Source organism: Protobothrops mucrosquamatus, unplaced genomic scaffold (genome assembly GCF_001527695.2).
Source record: "Protobothrops mucrosquamatus isolate PMUCROS unplaced genomic scaffold, P.Mucros_1.0 scaffold6, whole genome shotgun sequence".
Classification (NCBI taxonomy): domain Eukaryota; kingdom Metazoa; phylum Chordata; class Lepidosauria; order Squamata; family Viperidae; genus Protobothrops; species Protobothrops mucrosquamatus.
In genome coordinates, this window is record NW_015386393.1 from 3,334,391 (window position 1) to 3,358,406 (window position 24,016).

At 42.9% G+C, this 24,016-nt stretch overlaps 1 protein-coding gene across 1 annotated transcript in view; it reads right to left on the minus strand.

Annotated features, from left to right (window-relative positions):
* Positions 1 to 23,725, minus strand: part of ANO8 (anoctamin 8) — a 64,031-nt gene extending 40,306 nt beyond the window's left edge. The window contains exons 1-4 of the mRNA XM_015809923.1: positions 23,683 to 23,725; positions 23,047 to 23,181; positions 11,990 to 12,100; positions 1,446 to 1,578 (exon numbers count right to left, since the gene is read on the minus strand). Of these exons, the coding sequence (XP_015665409.1) occupies positions 1,446 to 1,578; positions 11,990 to 12,100; positions 23,047 to 23,181; positions 23,683 to 23,725 (422 nt within the window). The remainder of the gene's footprint in view (positions 1 to 1,445; positions 1,579 to 11,989; positions 12,101 to 23,046; positions 23,182 to 23,682) is intronic.
* Between the last annotated feature and the right edge of the window lie 291 nt (positions 23,726 to 24,016).

Sequence of the window (24,016 nt, forward strand, 5' to 3'; positions counted from 1 at the left end):
TTCTATTCTATTCTATTCCCATTCCATTATTCTATTCTATTCTATTCTATTCTATTCTATTCTATTCTATTCTATTCTATTCTATTCTATTCTATTCTATTCTATTCTATTCTGTTCCCATTCCATTATTCTATTCTATTCTATTCTATTCTATTCTATTCTATTCTATTCTATTCTATTCTATTCTATTCTAATTTTGCATGCATAAGCTCTTGGGTTCAACTCCAAGCTCTCCAAATTAAAAGGTGATAGTACAAAAACTGTCTCCCGAGACCCTTGAGATTTGTTGACGTTAGAGAAAATAATCCTGGCTCAAATGGACTATTACAGGTAGTCCTCAACTTACAACAGTTCCTTTAGTGACCATTCAAAGCTACAACAGCACTGAAAAAAGTGACTTATGACCGTTTTTCACACTTACAACCGTTGTGACATTCCCATGGTCATGTGATCAAAATTCAGACATGTGGCAACTGACTCATATTTATGACGGTTGCAGTGTCCCAGGATCATGTGATCATCTCTGGCTACCTTCTGACAAGAAAAGTCAATGGGGAAGCCAGATTCCTATGTTACTAACTTAACAATTGCAGTGATTCACTTAACAACTGTGGCAAGACACTTCATAAAATGGGGCAAAATTCACTTAACAAATGTTTCACTTAGCGACAGAAATTTGGGGCCCGGTTATGGTTGTAAATCGAGGACTACCTGTAGTCTGATTCTATATACGCCTGTACCATGTAATATTGGAAAATATATCCATTTTCATAGTTTTGCTCCATCTCCAAGTCTTTAAAGCAATGTTTCTCAAGCTTATCAACTTTAGGATATTTGAACATCAACTCCCAGAATTCTCCAGCCAGCATGCTCAAAGGCTGAGAAACCCTGCTTTAGACTACCCTTCTAATCTAGTGCCTCCTCCAGCAGTAGTTAAATTACTAGGCCAGTGGTGGCGAACCTATGGCACGGGTGCCAGAGGCAGCACTCGAAGCCCTCTCTGTGGGCACACATGCCGTTGCCCCAGCCTCCCCTCCCCTGAAACCCCCTCCTCTCCAGCAGCCCCCGTGAAGGAGAGTCGCCCCTGAGCGTGGCCCACGCGGAGCAGCACAGCCAAGGACATGGCAGCCAGGCAGCGTAGACAAGACTCTGCCCTCACACCGCATCATGCACAGTTGATGCTGCAGGGCGCGGGCAGAGGGGGTGACCGCCATAGCGCTGCTGGGCTGCCTGGATGATCTGCGGCGGGCCCTGGAGGCGGTGAGTGGCCCTGCGGGCAGGCGGGATGGGGGATAGGGGGGTGGAACGGGGGCGCGGCCAGTTTTGGGGCACTCGGTCTCTAAAAGGTTCGTCATCACTGTACTGGGCTGTCTAAGTCTTTTTTGCCCATCTATTGCTGACAGCTTGCCCATCTTTCCCTCTTGCCAACCTCCAAGAGGATTTACCTTTCATAAGTTGCTGTGACAAAAAATGCATAGACCCGGGTGTGCTTGTGGTGCCGAATCTGGATGATGAGCTCTGGGATTCCCAAACGGATGTGGTTCAACAACCATAGTAATGTGTGGTCATCAGTTGTATCTGGTAGGATGAAACACAATTTCTAATTATGCGAAGACTAGTAGCGCTTCCCCCAATTGGGAGTTAATGGCATTCATTCATTCATTCATTCACTCACTCACTCACTCACTCACTCACTCACTCACTCACTCACTCACTCACGCCAAACATAAAAACACACCCCAAATACCCACATGCATGATTCCAATGCTTTTGAGCAGAGCTGGAAACCTACTATGGTACTCTCTGGATCCCTGATTATTAGCTATGTTGGCTGGGCCTTCTGGGGATTAGAGTTCAGCTATAATTAGGAGGCACCAGTTAAGTCTTCCCTGCGTCATAAATAATGCCCAATATGACATTGGGTAAGACTGACACTCCCAAGAGACAGAAAATAAAAGAGCAATCACAGGCCTTGGCATAATTTGGTATAGTGACATGGGGCCTCCATGTCAGCAAAAACCAACCTAATTGGTGGACATCCATTCGTGTGGCAGCTCTGTCACAAACTCTCAGATGCTGAGATGAATATAAAAGTGTTCAACATGATGTACGTGCCAAACAACTTACAAAACAATGCAGAAAACCTTCTTCCTGGTTGACATCAAACGTATCTCCCATGGATAGCCACTTCCAAGGCTCTGTGCATCAAAGTCAGCAAAATGGCAGAGTCACTGACACAGAGTCAGTGCAAACTGATGGACTTTTTTTGTGATACTCCATTTGCCATCTTGCCAATTTTGACACAGTAATCCAATTTTGCAGAAACTGCTGACTATAGGGGTTCTCTTACCGGTATATACTGTAAATCTTCCTGAGGTTTCAATTAGCCCAGGAACCAAATGGCAATCAGTGGTATTTTATGATAGCAGCTAGCCATCTCACTTGCTGTTGTTTGTTGCATTCACTGCAGTTTTCAAATCATGCATTAAGCAATTCCCCCATCAAAACTGACACATCTATTGCATCAGCCTGATGACTCTATCCTTGTCCAGGAATAACTTTAGCCTGCGCATCACCAAAAGTGTGGTTTAGTGTTCAAGGTCAGAATCTCCTCTTTTTCATCTGGTTACACCTAAGCTAAAGTCTCCCACACTTCCATTCCAGCACAGCCAGTGCAGAATCTTTATTGCTCACTAGAACCCAGCAGTTAATTGTCTTCTGACAGTTGTGGTTGCTGCAACCATGTTATAACCTTCAACGTCCTCCCTCCTTTTTCACAGCTTAGAGAGGATGCCCTCCTTTATGCTTCCCATCTCTGTGCAAGGTCACAGTGGATTATTTACATTGTCAGCACTCCTGTCCTAGGAGATTCTAGCTCCCCATATATTTTGCTGCAGTAAATATCAAGGATCAAACCCATCTCCACTATGAAGTACACTGATGGACTTGAGGTCAGTCCTTGTCTCTCAGCAAAACCTGCCTCACAGGATTGTGGCTGTGAGCAAGAATTGGAGAGAAAGCTAGATACGTAGACTTTCTTGAGTTCTGGGAGGAATGCCAGAATATAAATCTAATAAGCTTGGTAGGCCTTTAGTGAAAATAGTTTTAGGCTCATTCCCAAAGTATGTAGTGATGCTGAGTGAACGCAACCCAATTAAGTATTATTTTCCCAGGACAGTGAAAATAATCTCCACGAATCATTCTATTTACCGCCTCCTATTGCTGCTGTTTAAAACCTGCACAGTCTCTTCTGTAGTAGAGAAAAAAAACAAACAAACTGGCACATTTCTTCTCACTCCAATTCTCTTGCACAACTTTCTGTCTTTCTGTCTCTTGAAGTTTCCAGCTGTCATGTGCCTATGATGCTATTTAAGTCTAATTAATTAATTGCTGGACCACATATGATCTTGTTATGGACATCGCTGAGATGACTGCAGGCTTATTTTAGAGAAGGCCAGGTATTAATATTAATACAAAGTAGATTAAAGTCATTAACGAGCATAAAGTAATGTTGGGAGTGAGCATGTGCTTTTAAATAACAAGCAGTAAGTGCTATCAGTCATAAGTCACTGTAAAGATATTCCATCTTTCTCTATTTAATGGATTTTGTGAACGATGAGAAAAAAAATGGAAATGACAGAGGAAAATAGAGAAAAGTTGTAAGAGAGGGTAGTGGTATCTGGGCCCCATAAATCAAGCAATATGATTGCACAATATAATCTATGATTGCTGACACTCTGGACAGATTCAGATAACAGCCTAAAGCAGGATAATGAAACAAGAATTGCTGTGCTGATATGTTTTAACCAAATAAACCATACTATGGATTAACATAATGCCTTGGTTCCAATCAAATGTGAAGAAAAGAATTGTGCTCTTGCAGCACAATAGATCACGCATTACCAAAACCCATTTTAGCCTGGTGTAGTGTGAACTCAGAGTTGCTGTGTTTTCTATCACATGGTTTGGACACATTTTATAGTGAATAACTTTACATGATAGATAGATAGATAGATAGATAGATAGATAGATAGATAGATAGATAGATAGATAGATAGATAGATAGATAGATAGATAGATAGATAGATAGATAGATAGATAGATAGACAGACAAACAGATAGACAGACAGACAGACAACCTTCATTGTCATTTTTTTACTGTGAGCACAATGGCACACATTAAAAATGAAATTTAGTTGCTTGCTCTCAAAGTGTACACATACATAACACACATTTAAACATACTATATATACAACATATGTATAGACCTACACCCTTACATCTGATCTAGTTACAGAGAGTGTACAGTTTCCCGTGACATTATAAACAGGGATACTTTTCTTCTTTCATACCAACAAATCCATGAACACAATAATTAGTTGAGCCCTTAAATCCATACCAGCTTTGTAAATTCATGTCACATTTTACTTCCAAACCAACTCCTTTTTACAATTTTTCTGTTTAGGGCAAAACGTGTACCTTGTTAATTTGTGAAAATATCGGAATACTGCATATGCTTTTAAATGGAACCCAACATTTGCAAGAATTTATGTTTTTAGAGATCTATGTTAAGCCCTAGCATGGAGTATTTGGATTTGGTATTTAGCGTGAACCTGTTTGGTAGATACTGGCCTCTGGTATCCAACCTTTGGACATCAAATCTCCCCTCCCCCCTGTGAGATTGGCCCCAACCCTTCCAGAAATTCCTTAAAACATGACTTTTTCAGGAAGGCTGGGGATCACCCGCCAACAGAGAGCCCACGTGTGGGCTGCATCATGTATAATAATCTGATATGTTCCCTTTTGTCACCTTGTTTTTTTATTCATATTTAACTATTTTAAATGGCTTTTGTATAATGTTTTATGGGTAGTCCTCAATTTACAAGAATTTGCTTAACAACTATTCAAAGTTAGAACAGCACTGAAAAAAGTGATTTACAGCCAGTCCTCACACTTACAACCACTGCAGCCTCCCCACGGTCATCTTATCAAAATTTGCTTGCTTGGTAACCGACATGTATTTACAACTGTTGCGGCATCCCGGAGTCATTGTGATTGCCATTTGCGACCAGGCCAGCAAGTTTCTGACGAGCAAAGTTAATGGGGGAAGCCAGATACACTTAACGACTGCATGATTCACTTAACAGCTGCAATGATTTGCTTAACAACCATAGCAAAAAAGGTCATAAAATGAGGCACAACTCACTTAACAGCCACTTTTCTTAGCAACAGTTCTGGTCACCAACTGTGATCGTAAGTCAAGGACTACCTGTAGTTTGTTGAGTTTTATTGCAAGTGTATGCTGCCCAGAGTCACTTCGTGTGAGATGGGTGGCCATATACATTTGATTGATAAATAAATGGGAAATCCTCTGTGAATGAATGAATGAACGAATGAGAAATTCTCTCTAGGTCCAGATGAATCCACTACCATGGATAAAGTGAAGGATGCTGAGAGGACCTTGTTGCTCTCTGAGCATGGTTGCTTTCTTGCAGATGTAACATCATCAATGCTCTGATGATGTTACTTGGTTTGGGTAATGAAAGATCTGCAAGAAAACAACCAAGCTCAGAGAGCAACAAGGGCTCTCATGTCAACTCTGAGCTACAAATATTCTCCTTTATCAATACTGGAAGAACTCAAATCCATCACCACTGGGTAATTCATTCCAATAACGAACCACTTTGGACCAAGAATTTCTCCCAACATTCAGCCAAAATCTTGCAACACAAGATCTATCCACACAACAAATGTCACACATAGACTCATGCCAGCTTGATATTTTCTTTAGATTGGGTTAAGGTTAGGGTTATATTTAACTCACGGTAAAGAGCCTATGTTATATCCACATTTTTAGAAGGAAATGCTAACTACGCTATTATTCTTTTTTCACTGACTGTATCATGTCCCTTAATCATAATTTGTTGAACTGCATCTCTATTTGCTAAGTGCTGTATTCTTTATTCTGCGGATTGAAAAACCAAGTGCCATCAATTTTTAAGTTAAGGGCACATTAGCAAAACACTGTCTTTCAGTAGGTTATTGCTGTGACTGAAATATGCATCTGCAGCAAAACTTATGTAAAACAGCTGGATGCCTACTGCAGGATGCCCTAATGTTCATACATATCCATTGATATCAAACAGAGAAGATGCATCAATTTGCCCATTAGCAAATTAACTGCTAGAAGGCTTGGAGGCCATGCAGTGTTGAAGACATAGGTCAAAGCTTGCAAAACGGACGATGAAACCTATGCCTGAACAAAACCGTCAGGTAGGAACATTGATTGTGATGGGATATAGTAGGCTGCATTCCCAGGAGAGTGCATTCCAGAGGAATAAGAGGCAGCTCATTCCAGATATTAAATGTGAGAGAAAGAGGATGAAGACAGCCCTCCCTAATAGCTCAGAATATATGCCGGATGTCGCTAGTAGAGTACTTAGTTGCCACAATTCTGTCTATCGGTGTGGAACAATAAAGAAAATTCCTATTAGTATTAGTACTACTTTATAAAACCTTAGTAAGACCGCACCTGGAATACTGCATCCAGATTTGGTCACCACGCTACAAAAAAAGATGTTGAGACTTTGGAAAAAGTGCAGAGAAGAACAACAAAGATGATTAAGGGCCTGGAGACTAAAACATAAGAACAGTTGCAGGAAGTGGTTATGGCCAGTCTAGAGAAAAGGAGGACTAGGTGGTGACATGATAGCAGTATTCCAGTATTTGAGGGGCTGCAACAAGAGGAGGGGGTCAACTTATTTTCCAAAGCACCAGAAGGCAAGACAAAAAACAATGGATGAACACTAATCAAGGAGAGAAGCAACCTGGAATTAAGGAGAAACTTCCTAACAGTGAGGTCAATCAACCAGTGGAACAGCTTGCCTTCAGAAGTTGTGGGTGCTTCATCACTGGAGATTTTAAAGAAGAGACTGGACAGCCTCTTGTCTGAAATGGTATAGGGTCTCCTGCCTGAGCAGGGGATTGGACAAGAAGACTTCCAAGGTCCCTTCCAGCTCAATTCAGATTCTGAGTACCTCATGTGTAGCCAACCAATGAGATCAAGACAAGTATAGAAAGTGGAAAGAGGGACACATAACTAAGTCAGAATATCAGCAAATAGCCCGAACTTGCAAAGACAAAGTAAGGAAAGCTAAGGCTCAAAATGAACAAAGGCTTGCAACCAAAGTCAAAAATAACAAAAAAAAGCTTCTTTCAAAATGTAAAAAATAAGAAAAAAGTGAAGGAAACGATTCGTCCATTACTGGGCGAAAGTGGCAAGAAGGTGACAAGCAATAGGGAAAAAGCAAAACTATTTAACTCGTTTTTTGCATCTGTCTTTACACAAAGGGAAAAAACAGACCAACCTATTAAAAATAGTGCCATAAAAAACACAAGTTAAGATAGGCAAGAAAATGATAAGTGAGCACCTGTCCAGCCTAGACAAGTTCAAATCACCAGGACCAGATGGATTACACCCCAAGGTTCTCAAGGAACTGGCAGATGTGATCTCAGAACCACTGAACTATATTTTTCAAAGATCTTGGAGCACTGTGGAACTACCAGAGGACTGGAAAAGAGCTGATGTAGTTCCCATCTTCAAAAAAGGGAAAAAAATGGATCCAGGAAATTACAGACCTATCAGCCTGACCTCAATACCTGGGAAGATTCTGGAAAAGATAATCAAACAACAAATCAGCGAACACCTAGAGGCAAACAAAATCACTACTAAAAGCCAACATGGGTTTGTCAAAAACAGATCATGCCAGACAAACCTTATTGCATTCTTTGACCAAGTGACAAAATTAGTGGATCAGAGGAATGCTGTGGATATAATTTACTTGGACTTCAGTAAGGCATTTAATAAAGTAGATCACAACTTACTACTCGATAAGATAGAAAAAAGTAGGCTAGACAGCATCACCACCAGATGGATTCATAGCTGGCTGACCGGCCGTACTCAGCGTGTGATCCTCAATGGAACCACATCTACATGGAGGGAAGTGTGTAGTGGGGTGCCCCAGGGCTCTGTTCTGGGCCCAGTGCTCTTCAACATCTTCATCAATGATTTGGATGAGGGGATAGATGGGGAAATCATCAAATTTGCGGATGACACCAAGCTGGCAGGAATAGCCAACACTCCAGAAGACAGGCTTAGGATACAGGAGGACCTGGACAGACTTGAACACTGGGCGCTATCTAACCAAAATGAAATTCAATTGTGAAAAAAGATTCCAAGATGTAAATCCGTTCTTTTTGGTTTACATGTCCATATCATATCCCCCATGGAACGAGTTATCATCATTGACACTCTCCCTAGAGCCTCAGGATCACCTGTTAGTGAATTTATACTCGGTCGTCACACGACGTCGACGGTTTTTTCGGTTGAGTCACGACCCGACGTAATTGTCTCCCTATCTATCAAGATCATGTGAAGTATTAATACTACTTTACAATGCCTTGGTAAGGCCACACTTGGAATACTGCATCCAGTTCTGGTCACCATGATGTAAAAAAGATGCTGAGACTCTACAAAGAGTACAGAGAAGAGCAACAAAGATGATTAGGGGACTGGAGCTAAAACATATAAGGAACGGTTGCTGGAATTGGGTATTTCTAGTTTAATGAAGAGAAGGATGAGGGGGGACATGATAGCAGTGTTCCAATATCTCAGGGGCTGCCACAAAGAAGAGGGAGTCAAGCTATTCTCCAAAGCGCCTGAAGGCAGGACAAGAAGCAACGAATGGAAACTAAGCAAGGAGAGAAGCAACCTAGAACTAAGGAGAAACTTCCTGACAGTTAGAACAATTAACCAGTGGAACAACCTGCCTCCAGAAGCGGTGAATGCTCCAACACTGGAAGTTTTTAAGAAGAGACTGGACAGCCATTTGTCCGAAATGGTATAGGGTTTCCTGCCTGAGCAGGAGGTTGGACTCGATGACCTCCAAGGTCCCATCCAACTTTTTTTATCATCATCATCATCATCATCATCATCATCATCATCATCATCATCATCATTATTATTATTATTATTATTATTATTATTATTATTATTATTATTATTATTATTATTATTATTATTATTATTATCTGATTCCAAATTGCTTGGAAGAATCAGCACGTGTCTTTCTTGGTTTGGGGCCTGACATTAATTTATCAGTTATGAGAACTTTGGGGCTCCTCTGGACTTGTGGGTGAATCATTACTCCTACAGAATATCCTTAAATGTCGTAACAGATCATCCTTTGCAATAGTGGCTGAAGAGCTGCACAATGCAATTAGTCATTAGTTTTTAGCTATGTTTTTGAATGACTTGGGGTGATGCAAGCTCCTTTCTCCCAAGTGATATCTGCTTGTAAATGCCTCCCCACTGGCAGTGCTTCAAAAGGAATCTGAAAGCTTAAGTGCAGAAGTGTTCCTTCCCCCACCTTTCCTGCACCTCCATATTCCATTACGATTTGGCATCTGTCCTGGGTTGGTATCTCCTTTCAAGCACACGTTCTTCCTTCTGCTAACACAAAGAGGCAAAAAAACAACTTCTCACACCCTGGCTGAGCTCACCTATCACGTTAGGTCATGGTCTGTTTTATCCATGCTTCCTTGAATTAATCATAAGCGTCTGGTTCACATATATTGGTAATCCCTAAACTGGTTTCTAAACCACACTGGTTTAGTTCTATTCATCACCTAAACTGAGAATTAGTTTGGAATAGTGGTTAAGGTGTTGACCTAGAAACCAGGAGGCTGGGAGTTCTAGTCCTCCCTTAGGCATGAATTTACAGAGCTGAGATAACTGTGGTTAGGCTTTTATTTTCCCAGCTGTATCCTTGGAACTGAACAACACAGTTATGGATGGGAAAAAATATAAATTGGATGTTTGAGAAATGCAGTTTTAGATAGGATAGGGAAATTAATTAAGCTGCAATTTACAAACACAAATAATTAAGTTGGTCTGCTTACTTCAAAATATACCCCATAGAATTCCAAGTGGCTTATTTCTGAGTAAAGGTATGTTGGGCCTATAGAAGCAGTGGGAACGACTCACATATGTTGAACTATAACTCCCATCAGTTTCTAGCCATGCTGACCAAAGGCAATGGAAATTGTAGTCTGACACACCTAGAAGCACTAGTACAGGTAGTCCTCAACTTACAACGGGTTGCTTAGCAAGAGTTCAAAGTTACAACAAACTTCCCCAGGCTACTTATGAACCAAATTCAAAGTTATCATGGATGCCCCTCCCCCAGTTACATGATTGCATTTTGGGGCTCAGCAACTGGCCCAGATGTGTACGGCTGTTTGTGATGTCCTGCTGTCACTTCACCAGATTTACATTTTTTTGTTAGAAACTGGAGTTTACTTCGGATTTCTGACAAAAACGCCCATTGTGGACAATTTGCTTAATGAACATTAGAAAAAAACACATATATTTGGGCATGATAATATGGTGACCTCCTTAACAATTAGCACAACTTACGACCATAATTGTGGGCTCAATTGGAGTCTCAAGTCAAAGATTCCCCATATAAGGAAGGTTGCTACACTTGTATTTGGAAATATGTAGAAAAATAATTATTGGTGGGAGGGGGGAACAAGTTAAAGTAAAGGTATATGAAAGTGTATAAACTCTATTCTAGAGTTGACCAAAACATTTCTGGGCTTAGCATATTTTCTTTAATTTGATCTGTCTTCCTAACTGAAACTGTTAGCTGGTCTTAAATTCTACTGGAAGAATTCTCAGTCAGCATGTGGATCATTCCATTGTAACAGAAATGCAAGCCAGGGTCTAGTTACACGATGCCTTTCAGCACTGTGACACATGGGATATTTTTCTTATATAGCGTGAAAATTATTTTAATAATAAGTTTAAACAATAGCTGTCATGTGTGAAGTCTCCAAAAATGTTGCTGTTCCAACCTGACATCTTGCAACATTTTCCAAAGAACACAACATCTTGTGAAATTTGGCAATTTCCTGAGGTTTTAGTCATTTTGGGCACTTGCAGCTAGGTTAATCTGGACCACCATTGCCGGTTCTCACACTGGGAAATGTTGCTTTAGAGACAGAGCAATCTCACCAGTTTGAAGTTTGCTAGTTCCATTGTTCTTCACAAGAACAACTATATATGGAGGCTGTCATCAGGAGTTAATCCAAGGGTAGATATTTATTTATTTTTATTTCTTTTGTTTTTGCTGAATCATTTAGTTTTGATGTCTCACTTGTCCACCTTATTACTTTTATTCAAAACAGATCCTGGTTGGATATATTGAATAAAATTCCCCTAGATTAGTATTTTGGCTTATGCACTCCTCCCATATAATGGATATCTACTCTCAGGTAGATATTTGTAACCACGTTGTCCTTTAAAAATAAAGCTATAAACTTTGGAGGAAACAACAAACAAGGATTGCCATAAATCATTTCCTCAGGAGTAGGATAATATTCAACCAGCTATATTGCACAAACATTACGTGCAAAAATTCACAAAGTTATGAATTTTTAAAGTATGGGTTTATCAATGTCTTGAAATTGGATGAGCCCATCCAACCTATTAAGCCCAAAGCAAGCACTTTGGTGCACTTATTTATGAGATTGATCTGAAATGCGTGATTCTGGATGACTAAACATGTGAAAAAAATACAAAAAAACCCATAAAACCCATAGCAGCCGGTGGAAAAAATTATAGAAGTAATAGATCAACACAGCTCTAACAATGGGTCTACATAGCCCTAAACGTGATCATCTGAATCCAACTCTAATTTGGTTACTGTGAATCCTGAGAATAGAAGGCCCAGCACCTGGAAGCCACCACAATCTACAAGATTACCTTCAGCAACTCTATTTCAGCAATCAAAACTAGACTGGTTCAGAATGTCAAACTGCAGAAGTTCTTTGAGAGAAGCCGCAGAGAGAGAGAGGAAAATTAAAATCACAATTCTAATTACATTTGGAGAGAATCAACGGCAACCACCTCCCTGACCCCACACACCTGCCAGAGTCATCAGCACATCACAGTTTTCTGTGGGGACCGTTTTCATCCACGATTTATTGGACATGATGTAACGCCCAGCCTGCAGCAGACGTTTCCCAAACAGCTTGTCTGTAAAGAGAGAAGTACAGATGGTGAATCATGGAGTGCTTTTGGAACCGGCATCTTTTAATTAAGCTGAGATGCATTGAAAGGAGACTTGGATGCCCTCTCTTTTCTCTCCTGTGAGACACCTGCCTTTCCTCTCCTCTGAATCGTAGAAATGTCAGGACCAAGCCCGGAGAAGACACAGCAAAATCCAATCAAGTTCAGTCTTTTATTTGCTTACATCTAGTGAACAGAATCTTGCCAAACTAAAACTATAACTTTCTAACCTACTGGATCAGTGGTGGCGAACCTATGGCACGCGTGCCAGAGGCGGCACTCAGAGCCCTCTCTGTGGGCATGCACGCCGTCGCCCCAGCAAAGTTCACCAGAGTAGCGAGCATGTGGCATTTGGAAGTGACAGGGCAGGAAGTGAGTGAGTGAGTGGCATTGGCCCCCTGGGGATGCCCCGGAGATAGCGAGGGACTGGTCCCTACTACCCTGGTCCCAGCCCACCCACCCCAGCCATGCCCACTTAGTCTGCCGTGACCACCGCAACTGTGACCACTGCAGCTATGCCCACCCAGCGGCCATGCCCACCCAGTGGGCCATGCCCCCCTGCTCCCCCTGAGAGCACCACAATGCTGATGCGGCCCTGGCACTTTGCAATAAATAAGTGGGTTTGGGGTTGCAGTTTGGCCACTCGGTCTCTAAAAGGTTCGCCATCACTGTACTAGATATATCCCGAGAGATTCTAAGATGTGACTACCCTGAACCTCTTTCTCTTTCCCCCATCCAGCTTAGGACTGCTCAGGCTCTGAATGCTGGCTTGTCTCTGGGGAAGCTCTGGGTTGCCAAAACTCCCCCCATTGCTCCTCCAGGTGCAGTTTCCCTCACATGAAGAGGTTGGAATGGGATGCTGGATTAGGAGCACCACCCTCTTCTGATCCAGCAGGGCTTATCTTAGGGCTATCAATTGCGACTCTACCTTACAAAGCCACCAGAGCTTTCATGTTCAGAAGATGTTTCAGAAGACCAAGTGTCAGAGAAAATAACAGGGAAAGATTTTTTTCCCAATGAAAAATCTTTTCCCACCCTCTCATTAGGTTAGGCTACTGGTAGTCCTCGACTTACAGCCACAAGTGAGCCCAAAATTTCTGTTGCTAAGTGAATTGTTAAATGAGATTTGCCCCATTTTAGGACCTTTTTTGCTACAGTTGTTAAGTGAATTATTGCAGCCGTTTGGTTAGTAACATGGCTGTTAAGTGGCTTTCCCACTGACTTTGCCTGTCAGGTCGCAAAAGGTGATCACATGACCCTGGGACACTGCAACCGTCATAAATATGAGTCAGTTGCCAAGCGTCTGAGCTGCAATGGTCATAAACACTTACAAGTGTTTATAACTTATAAGTCACTTTTTTCAGCGCCGTTATAATTTCAAACAGTCACTAAACAAATGGTTGTAAGTCAACGACTTCCTATACAATTATGTCCAGCTAGTGACAAGAATATTCGTCCTGGCTCAGGATGATGGATATTGCAGGCAAGAAAATTTGAAGACACATGGCTGGATACCTACCTAGCCACAATGGGAAACTGATACTGAACAAGCCAGAATCTATATTTTTAGCATGATAGGAAACCCTTCAATATTAAACAGTACAACATTAAATTCTGAATGAACGATGCAAATCTACTGATAAATTGTTCAGACAAACTTATGCAAGCACATCAGTAAAAATACATTTCTATTCATGCTTATTTTTTTAATGCATGTTCAGAAGGAGTTCTGGGGGCCACCCATGACCCCATGGCAATCTGAGTATTAGGGCATATTTTGACAGGCTGGACTCCGATGGGAAATATCAGTTTCTTACTTTGCTGGAAAGGATCTATAAACACTTTGATTACATAGGAGCAGAAACATTTCAGTGCAGGAGTAACAATAAGTAAGGCCTGAGGTAAGGAAGCAGGAAAGATATAAAGCTTGGTGGAAAACAATTTAGATTATATCAGACATGTCCAACTGGCGGCCCTGGACAGCTAGTTATACGGCTCCCCACAATGTTATAATGAAAAAATATAAAAAAAATAAAGGAAGTTTGTTATTTAGATACATTAGCTATATTATATATTTTATATGCAGCCCAGGACAATTCCTCTTCAATGAAAGTGGCCCAGGCAAGCCAAAAGGTTGGACACCCATGGATTACACAGTCTGCCTTTCCTCTTTCATATCCCCAAACCGTGCCTTGGTTAAGTTTAGCTCCTTCTTCATAGGGCTGCCAATCCTCTCCTCTGCCAAAAGTATTGTGCCTGTGCATTTAGCTGCCACACAGGCAAAAATTTGAGAGGTGAAGTATTTATCACCTCAAGCTGGGCTTGATTTACAACTGCAGCCCTAGAAGTCTACGTATCGCAGTTGGAAGTCCATTGATCTGCCATTCCAAAAATAAAAAGACAAAGATGTTCTAAAAAAAAAAAATACATATAAAAGCCAGAATAATTTAATAACCCATTATACGTACCAATGCTTTACCTCGTCAGTGCCTGCTTCTTGCACCATCAAGAAAAATAAAGTGCTCTTTATTCTTTTATTTAGTGCATTCTTCTTGCAGTGCTAGTCAGTTCTTGCTAAATGTCGTATCAGACCTATAAACCAGCCCCTCTTCAAGAGACTCAGGTTTTCTTTCTCTCTGGTTCATCTTGATACGCAGATAACACACACACACACACACACACACACACACACACACCAGCTTGCACAAAAGGGTCCCTTTTATCCTGTTGCAAGATAGCACCAGCCAGACGTCACCAATAACAGCTTTCTTACGTATACTTACTATTGGGAAATCTCCGCTGAAAAGATGGAGAAATGGGGAGGGGGAGGCGGTGGGAATGATGAAGCTAGACATTTCTATGGCAACAACTCAATGATGGATTTCCCAGTAGTTTTGGCTTTTTTCAGCCTAGACTGACTCCATTGATCTACATTCCCCGCTGTCCACTAACAAGCTATATAAAAGGTCCAAAATTGGCAGCAGGAGCAAAAACCAGAATTTGGTTTGCCTTGCATCAGACATCATGTGCAGGAAACAAAACCTTCCCTAGTGAGATGTGAAGAAACTTCATTTCCCAGAATTTGAAGCATGGCCTGTAAGTGATAGTGGGGGTGGGTTCAGGATCCATACATACCTGTGCAGAAACATTCATGGCTGGCTATAATCAAAAAGGCACAATTTTATTTATTTGTTTGATTGATTTCTGTAGCTGCCCATCTCAACAAGTGAAACGTGATGATTTTTTGCATGTTTGTGTGGGCTGTAAAGCTAAAAGGTCAGAGAGAACACAGGCCAATGACTAACTCCTTGCATGCATGAATGTCATGTGTAGTTTCCTAACCCCATGTGCTTAACATGTAAACCCAGGCAGAGAAATATACTATAGGCCTGGCTCTTTTAACCATTGAAACAGATGTTACTTAACTCCAAAAGAAGATAAGCTCTAAATGTCTATAGCTTTTTAGAGATTTTTAGAATGGCTGAAATCTGTTGTTTTTTTTTTAATTTAAATTTTAAATCTAAAAATTTAATTTGTTTACTGTTTTGCTTAGTTACTTTTCGTGAGATGGACAGCACATAAATTTGATTTAAATAAGTAAATGAGTTTTCCAGTAACACCACAGTATCCCTAAGGTAAGCATGTGCTGCAGTCCCCAATTCTCCCATTATTGCTCTCTTGACTTATTGTGATACGGGAACCTGGTCAGAAAGTTGGCCTAAGGAAGGAAAAACTGGATCTCTTTGGAACAGAGTTGGCTATTAAGACAATTAACTATTGTATTCTTTTGATCATTATCTTCAGAAATGTTTCTGCCACATTGTCTTGTTATTCAAGAGCAGAATTCCAGCCAAGAACACCTGTAGATCCTTCTCCAAAAAGAGTGTTTTCCAGATGTGTCAGAACGCCAACTGCAAGGATGCTCAGCTAGTAAGTACAAGTAATCCTCGACTTATGACCACAATTGAGCCCAAAATTTTTGTTGCTAAGTGAGACATTTATTAAGTGAGTTTTACTCCATTTTACGACCTTTCTTACCACGGTTAGTAAGTGGATCACTGCAGTTGTTAAATTAGTATCACGGTTGTTAAATGAATCTGGCTTTTCCATTGACTTCACTTGTCAGAAGGTTGCAAAAGGGGATCACATGACCTTGGGACACTTCAACCGTCATAAATGTGAGTCAGCTGCCAAGCATCTGAATTTTGATCACTACTGCAACGGTCGTGTGAAAAATGCTCGTAAGTCACTTTTTTCTGTGACATTTTTCTGTGCCAAGTCGAGGACTGCCTGTATTCTGGAACTGGTCAGATGGAATCCAACCCGGAAATATTAGCTTATTGTTCCTAAATGTAGCAATGAGGACTAGAAGCTTGTGTGGCAAGAATCTAGCTGGACTGGAACAGGCAGTAGCAGAAAATGGGTGTGAAGGCAGGACCTAGCCCAAAGCCAATGGGCTACAAAGATCAGCACATCTGGAAGCAAACATGTCAAGACAAGCAGGACTTGTCTCCTTCAGGCAGTTGTTAATTGAGAGAGAGGCCCCAAGGATTCTCTGGAGTGTGAAACACACCCCACTATTTGGAAATAGTTTTATCTAGTCCTTTTCCTGATAAATAAATGTTTTGTTGCCTGGGCTAAAACTGGGGTAAGAGAAACCATCCTTTTATTTTCTGCAGCCTTCATGGACAAGTCCATGCAATTTTCTTATTAAAATTGCAAAGTGGTTTGTTATTAGCTTCTTCCAGGATGTGTAGGGTGGGAAGAGAGCGACTGGCTCAGATTAATCCAGGGGACTCTGTGCCTAAGAGAAAACTGGAAACTGTGGTTCCTACTCCACCACCTTATCCATTATACCAGGCTGGCTTCCATGCCAGATCAGCCACATCAGGGTTTCCATAATGGCTACACCAGGGTAGGCAACCTTGGCTCTTTTATGACTCGTGGACTTCAACTCCCAGAATTCCTGAAACAGCTGTGCTGGCTCAGGGATTCTGGGAGTTGAAGTCTACGAGTCATAAAAGAGCCAAGGTTGACTACCCCTGGGCTACACTGACAGGAATTCCGGGAGTTGAAGTCCGCGAGTCATAAAACAGCCAAGGTTGCCTACCCCTGGGCTACACTGAAAAGCCACAGCAGGGCAATATAGGTGGTCCTCGACTTAGCAACCATGCTAAGTGACCGTTCAAAGTTACAACTGCCCCGAAAAAAAGTGACCGATGACTATTTTGCACATGACTGTTGTAACATCCCCATAGTCACATGATCAAAATTCAGACGTTTGGCAACTGGATGGTATTTATGATGGCTGCAGTGTCCTGGAGTCACGTGAGCAACTTTTGCGGCCTTCTGACAAACAAAACCATTGGGGAAGCCAGATTAACTAAACAATTGTTTTAACAACTGCAGTGTTCCACTTAGCAACTGTGACGAGAAATGTCATAAAATGGGACAAAACTCACTTAACACCTCCCGTGGTTAGCAATGGAAATTTGGGGCTCAAATGTGTGGTTGTAGGTTGAGGACTATCTATAAGTGAAACAAAAAAAAGTGAGACATCGGCCTACTCTGCCACCTCCTGTGTATTCCTCACATTTCAAATGCAGAGTTATTCAGCCTCTGTCCTTGGACGCTTTGAAATAAACATGTCTTATAGCTATCATCAGAACAGGTCCCTGAAGTCAAAAGGAAAGGGTCCCTCTAGCTCAGGGGTAGGCAACCTTGGCTCTTTTATGACTCGTGGACTTCAACTCCCAGAATTCCTGAGCCACCTGCTCAGGAATTCTGGGAGTTGAAGTCCACGAGTCAAAAAAGAGCCAAGGTTGCTTACACCTGCTATAGCTCAATTCTCCCCAATCATATGCGCTCTGGGTATGCTGGATTACAACTCTCTGAACACCTAGTCCAGGGGTAGGCAACCTTGGTTCTTTTATGACTCGTGGACTTCAACTCCCAGAATTCCTGAGCCAGCATGGCTGGCTCAGGAATTCTGGGAGTTGAAGTTCACAAGTCATAAAAGAGCCAAGGTTGCCTACCCCTGATCTAGTCAGTATGAATTTGGAATTATGGGAATTGCAGTCCCAATTCAACTGGAACCCACAGATTATGGAAAGGTAAAATGGTCCACCTAGCTACTATTGAGAGCATTGTTGACTACTATGGGTAATCCTCGACTTACAACAGTTCACTTAGTTCAAAGTTACCACAGCATTGAAAAAAGTGACTTATGACCGTTTTTCATGCTTACAACTGTTGCAGCATCCCCATGGTCATGTGATCAAAATTCAGAGGCTTGGCAACTGACTCATATTTATGATCGTTGTAGTGTCCCTGATCATGTGTTCCTGACCATGTGATAACCTTTTGCGAATATCTGACAAGCAAAGTCAGTGGGGAAGCCAGATTCACTTAACAAGCGTGTTGCTAACTTAACTCCAGTGATTCTCTTAATAACAGCTGCAAGAAAGGTTGTAAAATGGGGCAAAATTCACTTAACAACTATCTCATTTAGCAACAGAAATTTTGGGCTTGCTTGTGGTCGTAAGTCGAGGACTACTTGTATTTGTTTCCAAGATAGTAAGAACAAAGTATTGGGCGACATCTTCCCCCATAACCAATCCCCACATTGTTTGCACAACTCCTAGTATTTGTTATTCAGAGATATATATATATGTAAATATGGCGGTTCTATTTAGCCACCATGAAATAATTGATATTAACCCTCTGAATGAATACAAGAGCAGATTAGATGAAAAGGCTTCCTAGGTAGGAGGCTATTCAAGACCAGAAAGACTGAAAACTAAATTATGAATGTGGATTTATCTACTTATATATAGTAACCATCATCACTTCTTATGGCAGAGTGTGTTGTAAATAAAGTATGTGCTCCTTTAAAAATTTACACTTCTTGGGAACTTTAGTGTGCTTCTCCAGTTTGTGGCATGCAACCAGCTGCTCTACAAAATTCTTCTTTGTTTCACGATCTTGGTTCAGAAATCGTTATGCTGTCACGAGTTAAGATACTAAGGGATGTGTTATTTTGTATGTGCCCACTTCTGAGATTCCAACACGCTGAGATTCCAATCAACACATATTGATTACTGCCAATATGGACTACATTTCAAAGAAGGGCAAAATTCCTTTCTGATCTGCTTGAGACTCAGCTGTATAAAATGGGGACGTGCTGGAGATAAAGCTAGTCACACTGATGCTCGTAGAATAACAACAAATAAATGAAACTCCCTGTTCAAAGGAAATCAATTCCCAGTTAACAGATCCCTGCAGGAAAATAACACAGGGAGGGTTGGCAAATTTCCTGTCTTGCTGATGGGCTTCTCGGAGGCATCTGGTAAGTCATTTTGGAAACACGATGCAAGACATCCTGTTTACAGATCTAGTAGATGTTCCTTGTATGTTGAGTACATTTTAGCTTGGCAGATCTTTTGGAATCCTTTAAGCCAACTTTCCCCAATCTGGTGCCCTTCAGCTGTGCTGGAAAACAAATTCTACCACGCTTGCTCAGCATCCCCAAATGTAATTGGAATTATTTTCCAATATATCTAGAGCAGCAGTTCTCAACCTATGGGTCGCGACCCCATTTGGGGTTGATTGACCATTTCACGGGGGTCGCCAAACAAGGCTGTCCGCCATTTTTTTCCCCTTTTCCAGCGGGTGCCTTACCTCCCTTGAGCTGGGCCAGCTGGTGGTCGGCCTGCTCCGTCTCTGCCGCTTGCCAGCTACGCCTCGGCCGGCACAGGGGGCGGAACCACGCATGTGCGGCGCTCCCGGGCAGGGAAAGTCCTCGACTTACGACCGGTTGGGTAGTCCTCGACTTACGGCCGGTTTAGTCCTCGACTTACGACCGGTTTAGTCCTTGGCTTACAACCAGTTTAGTCCTCGACTTACGACCGGTTGGGGGTCGCGGCATTAAAAAGGTTGAGAACCACTGATCTAGAGGATATTGCCTTTAAAGTTACGAAAGATAGATCTTATATTTAATTCTGGAATACCATCTGCTGATGGGAGAGAAAAAAATTAGCTGTTATCAGAAATAGGATCTCATACTTTGGTCTGATCCATTTAATTGTTTACCCTTACAGCTTTTCCTCAGGATATCTAACCCATATGGAACCTCCCTATGTAAGAGTAGTCTACATCATAATGCTACAAAATAAGGGGGAAAGAACGGGCTATAAAGATTTGCAGCATAAAACATCAATCCCTATTTCTCCTTTCCTAATTTTCAGGTTGTTTGTCTCTCCTTTCCCATACTAACAGTTTGCACAAGTTCTTCTACTAGGCTACGCTAAGAAGTTATACAACCTCAATTAAACAGATTCAGAACTGCAGCCTCCACGTCTTAGGAAAATTCTGGAACAAGGATGAAATGGTACAAGATTGAAAAATTATTCCCCATCTCAGCCAATCCAACGGGAATTGGGATTTTGACAAAGGAGTCCTGTCTTTGCCGATTGTGGGCGCTGACTCCAGGCAATGAAACAAACAGGCTGGGCATTGTGGGTGCCCAAAATCTCCTTGGCACAGCTGTAGTGTGGGCTGAGGTTGGCACTACAGTGAGAATATATGCACATGCACGTACACACACGTATGTCAGCAGGCTTCAATGCAAAGTCTGTACATAGCTGGATTCATATAACATGCTTAATCTGAGTTCCGAGTTAATTCATTTTCAGGATTCACCCTATATATTGAATCGAAACTGAATCAAAAGGCTAGGATTCTGACAAAACGCTAAGCTACTACAGTGTTACACAAGGTTAAAATCAACCAAACTCAGCATAGCATGTCAGTACAGCTGTTCCACTTTATTTGACCAGTTAAGCATTTTCTACTTTTAAGTAGCTAGAATTCTAGGTAATGAAAGCTTTCTGCTATTTGCACCAATAGATTAAGTTTGTGACATTAATTTACATATTAATAAGATATATTTCTGGGCCAAATCAACCCAAAGAATTGGAGGATTCAATTAATCTGCAAAAGTGCACATTCTTATAGGCACAACTGCAAAACTTATCTTTTTTGTTCAAACAACCCATCTTCAGGTTCAAAATCTCTGCCTAAGAGATCATACTTCTTTTTACCTTGCTTGATTCTTTGCTGTTTTATTCAGAGACAATAGTTTTAACTCACAGAACTAAATACAGGCTATAATCTTTGGTGGGGTGAAAAACTACTGTACTAGAAAGAAATAAGGTGGGTAAAAGAAAGCTACTACAATATTTTCTATTGAGGCTCTGTGCTCAGAAATAGCTGTTTAGTATTGCTGGAATTTCCTTCATCTGAGGAGGCAGAGATAAAACACATTCTTCTTTCCAATATCTAGAGACGCACCTATGCCTAAGCAATTTAATGTAATTGGCCATGTAAATCCTAGACGCATATTACACTAAACCATAACATGATTGTGAGGTTTTGGTTTTTCAGATATAAGGCACAATTACAGCTTGTCAACCATAGCTTAGGGCTTAATGCATTGCTTAGGGCTTAATGCATGTAGGTATCCATCTATTGTGGCTCAGGTTAATGGTTAAAACTACTAGTGGTTTAGCATACTATTTTAAATAATTTAATGTATTGTGTGGAACCAGCCAAGTGTGCTTTATTCAATAAATTGTAGCTAAAAAAATATGGTTTAACAGTTTATGAATCCAACCCATGTGTTTAACTTTAATTACGGATTTCAGTTCAGGACTGACTGCAGTTTGTAAGAGCTGAAGTCCAATACCTTAAGCCAGGGGTCTTCAAACTTGGCCCTTTTATGACTTGTGGACTTCAACTCCCAGAATTCCTCAGCCAGCGTGCCTGGCTGAGGAATTCTGGGAGTTGAAGTCCACAAGTCATAAAAGGGCCAAGTTTGAAGACCTCTGCCCTTAAGCCTTACTAGTTGGGAATTAAGGCACTTAAGTTCAACTAAGTTAAGGGGCAGCAGATCAGAAAAAAGCTTCATTAAAACAATGGGAGCTAGCTATCCATAAAGGTAGTGGAGCAAGACACATGAAAGCTGAGTGACCCATCCGGCCCCAAGATCTGCCTCTTGTCACTTCTCTCTTGCATGGATTCTCAATCCATAGGAGGGAGGGGAATCATGTCTCAAACAGATAATTCCCGCCCCAAACTCTTTCCCACAGATTTGCCCCAGGTTTTCCCCAGTTTTTCCACTGTTAACCTTGAAGAAAGATTAGACCTGTGAAAGAAATAATTTCCATCGCTTTACTTGTTAGATTTATATCCCGCTTTTCCTCCAGGAAGAACTCTTATACAAAAACATGGGGGGGGGGAAACAAGTGTGTGTGTGTGTGTGTGTGTGTGTGTGTGTGTGTGTGTGTGTGTGTGTAAGTTGTATCTAAATTGCACTGAGGAAAAAGTGGCCAAGGACATAAACCCTGTTGCACGTATAGCAAGTCACTGGGACTGCACGACCCGCACCTAGCCTCTTGGAGAAATGTTAAAATATCGAGTAGTGCATGAACTCTAGGTGCTCTAATATCACCCCATTCACACATTACCTGCACATACACTCAACTCTTGACGTGTCTTTCCACCCAAAATGGGCCAAAAGGGGAAGAGTGAGGGGGGGAAAAAAGACCACCTCACTCTGGCCAGAGATTTCCAACAGGTACACAGGGAGGGGAGATGCCTCATTTCCAATCTAGTCTGTCCCTCCTACAATGGCTGAGTTTTCTCTCTCAGCACAATCTCGAGAAATATTTCGGGCTTCTTCCCACCCGCGTTCCGGAGCCGGCGCCCTCCGGGCACTCTCGACTACAAGTCCCATCACCCGCAGCCTACGTCCTGCGCGTCCAGAAAGGCCGGGTTTGGGAGAAGCCGAGGCGCGCCCTAGAGGTCCCTCGCCGTGACCCTTTAAGGTCCCCTCGCCACGGCCACGCCGAAACCAGCCTCCCCGATGGCGGCGTCATCCAAAGGCACGGCGCGGATGGCCGCCGCCGCAGTGGACCCGCAGGGCCGGTCTCCTTCGGCCTCCGCCGGCGGGACGGGAATTTTGGAGGGGCGGGAGACGCCGCACCCACCTGCACCCCGAAGACCGGCAGACCTCGGGAGGAGACGAGACGGGTCAGGTCCGGGCGCTCGAGCACAAGTCCACGAGGCGCCCGTGTCTGCTGGTCGTGCCCAGCCACTCCCGACAAGGCTTTCGAGGACGCCTCCCTCCCAATTCGTCGATTGAAGTCGGTGGGCTCTTGGGTCGGGGGAGTCACGCCCGCTTGCGAGACAATAGACTAGCGGCGGCGGCGGCGGCGCGACTGCAGCCCCTTCCACGCCCGCACAGGCGCGCCTTCCCAGCCGGCGCCCTCCAGCCGGTATTCCCACCGGTGGAAGGGACGCAGCCGCCCTCCAGTCTTCCCCAACTTCGACAAAGTCCGCGCTTAGCAACATCTACGGCCGACTGCGGAAAAGCCGCCGGTGCGGGTCCCTGTTTAGCCACGGTCCCCCCCCCCCGCCGCGCGCGCGCGCGCCGCCATCGCCATCCCACTGCCCGGGCGGGACGGCAGCCCGGGGCAGCGCTTACTCACCCAGGACCCCGGTGGCAGGTGGCGCGGCCGCCTCCCCATCCATCGCGCCTCCCCCTCGCTTGTTCTCCTGGGCGCTCGCCGCCGGTCCTGCCGCCCCAGTCTCTGGCATCGTGGCTCCCGAGCTCAAGGTTGAGGGCTGCACCAGGAAAACAGCATCGCAGTGCGGCGTCGGGATGCGGGCGGCTCATCCGAGCCAAGAAAGCAGCCGGGGCTGGTCTCACAGCCGCCAGGACGGGAGGGTGGCGAGCACAGGACCGGAGCTGGGCTGAGGCGGCAGCCGGCGCGCCATCAGGGCCGGGCTGGAGCGACGGACGCCTGAAAGGGGGCTTCCCTG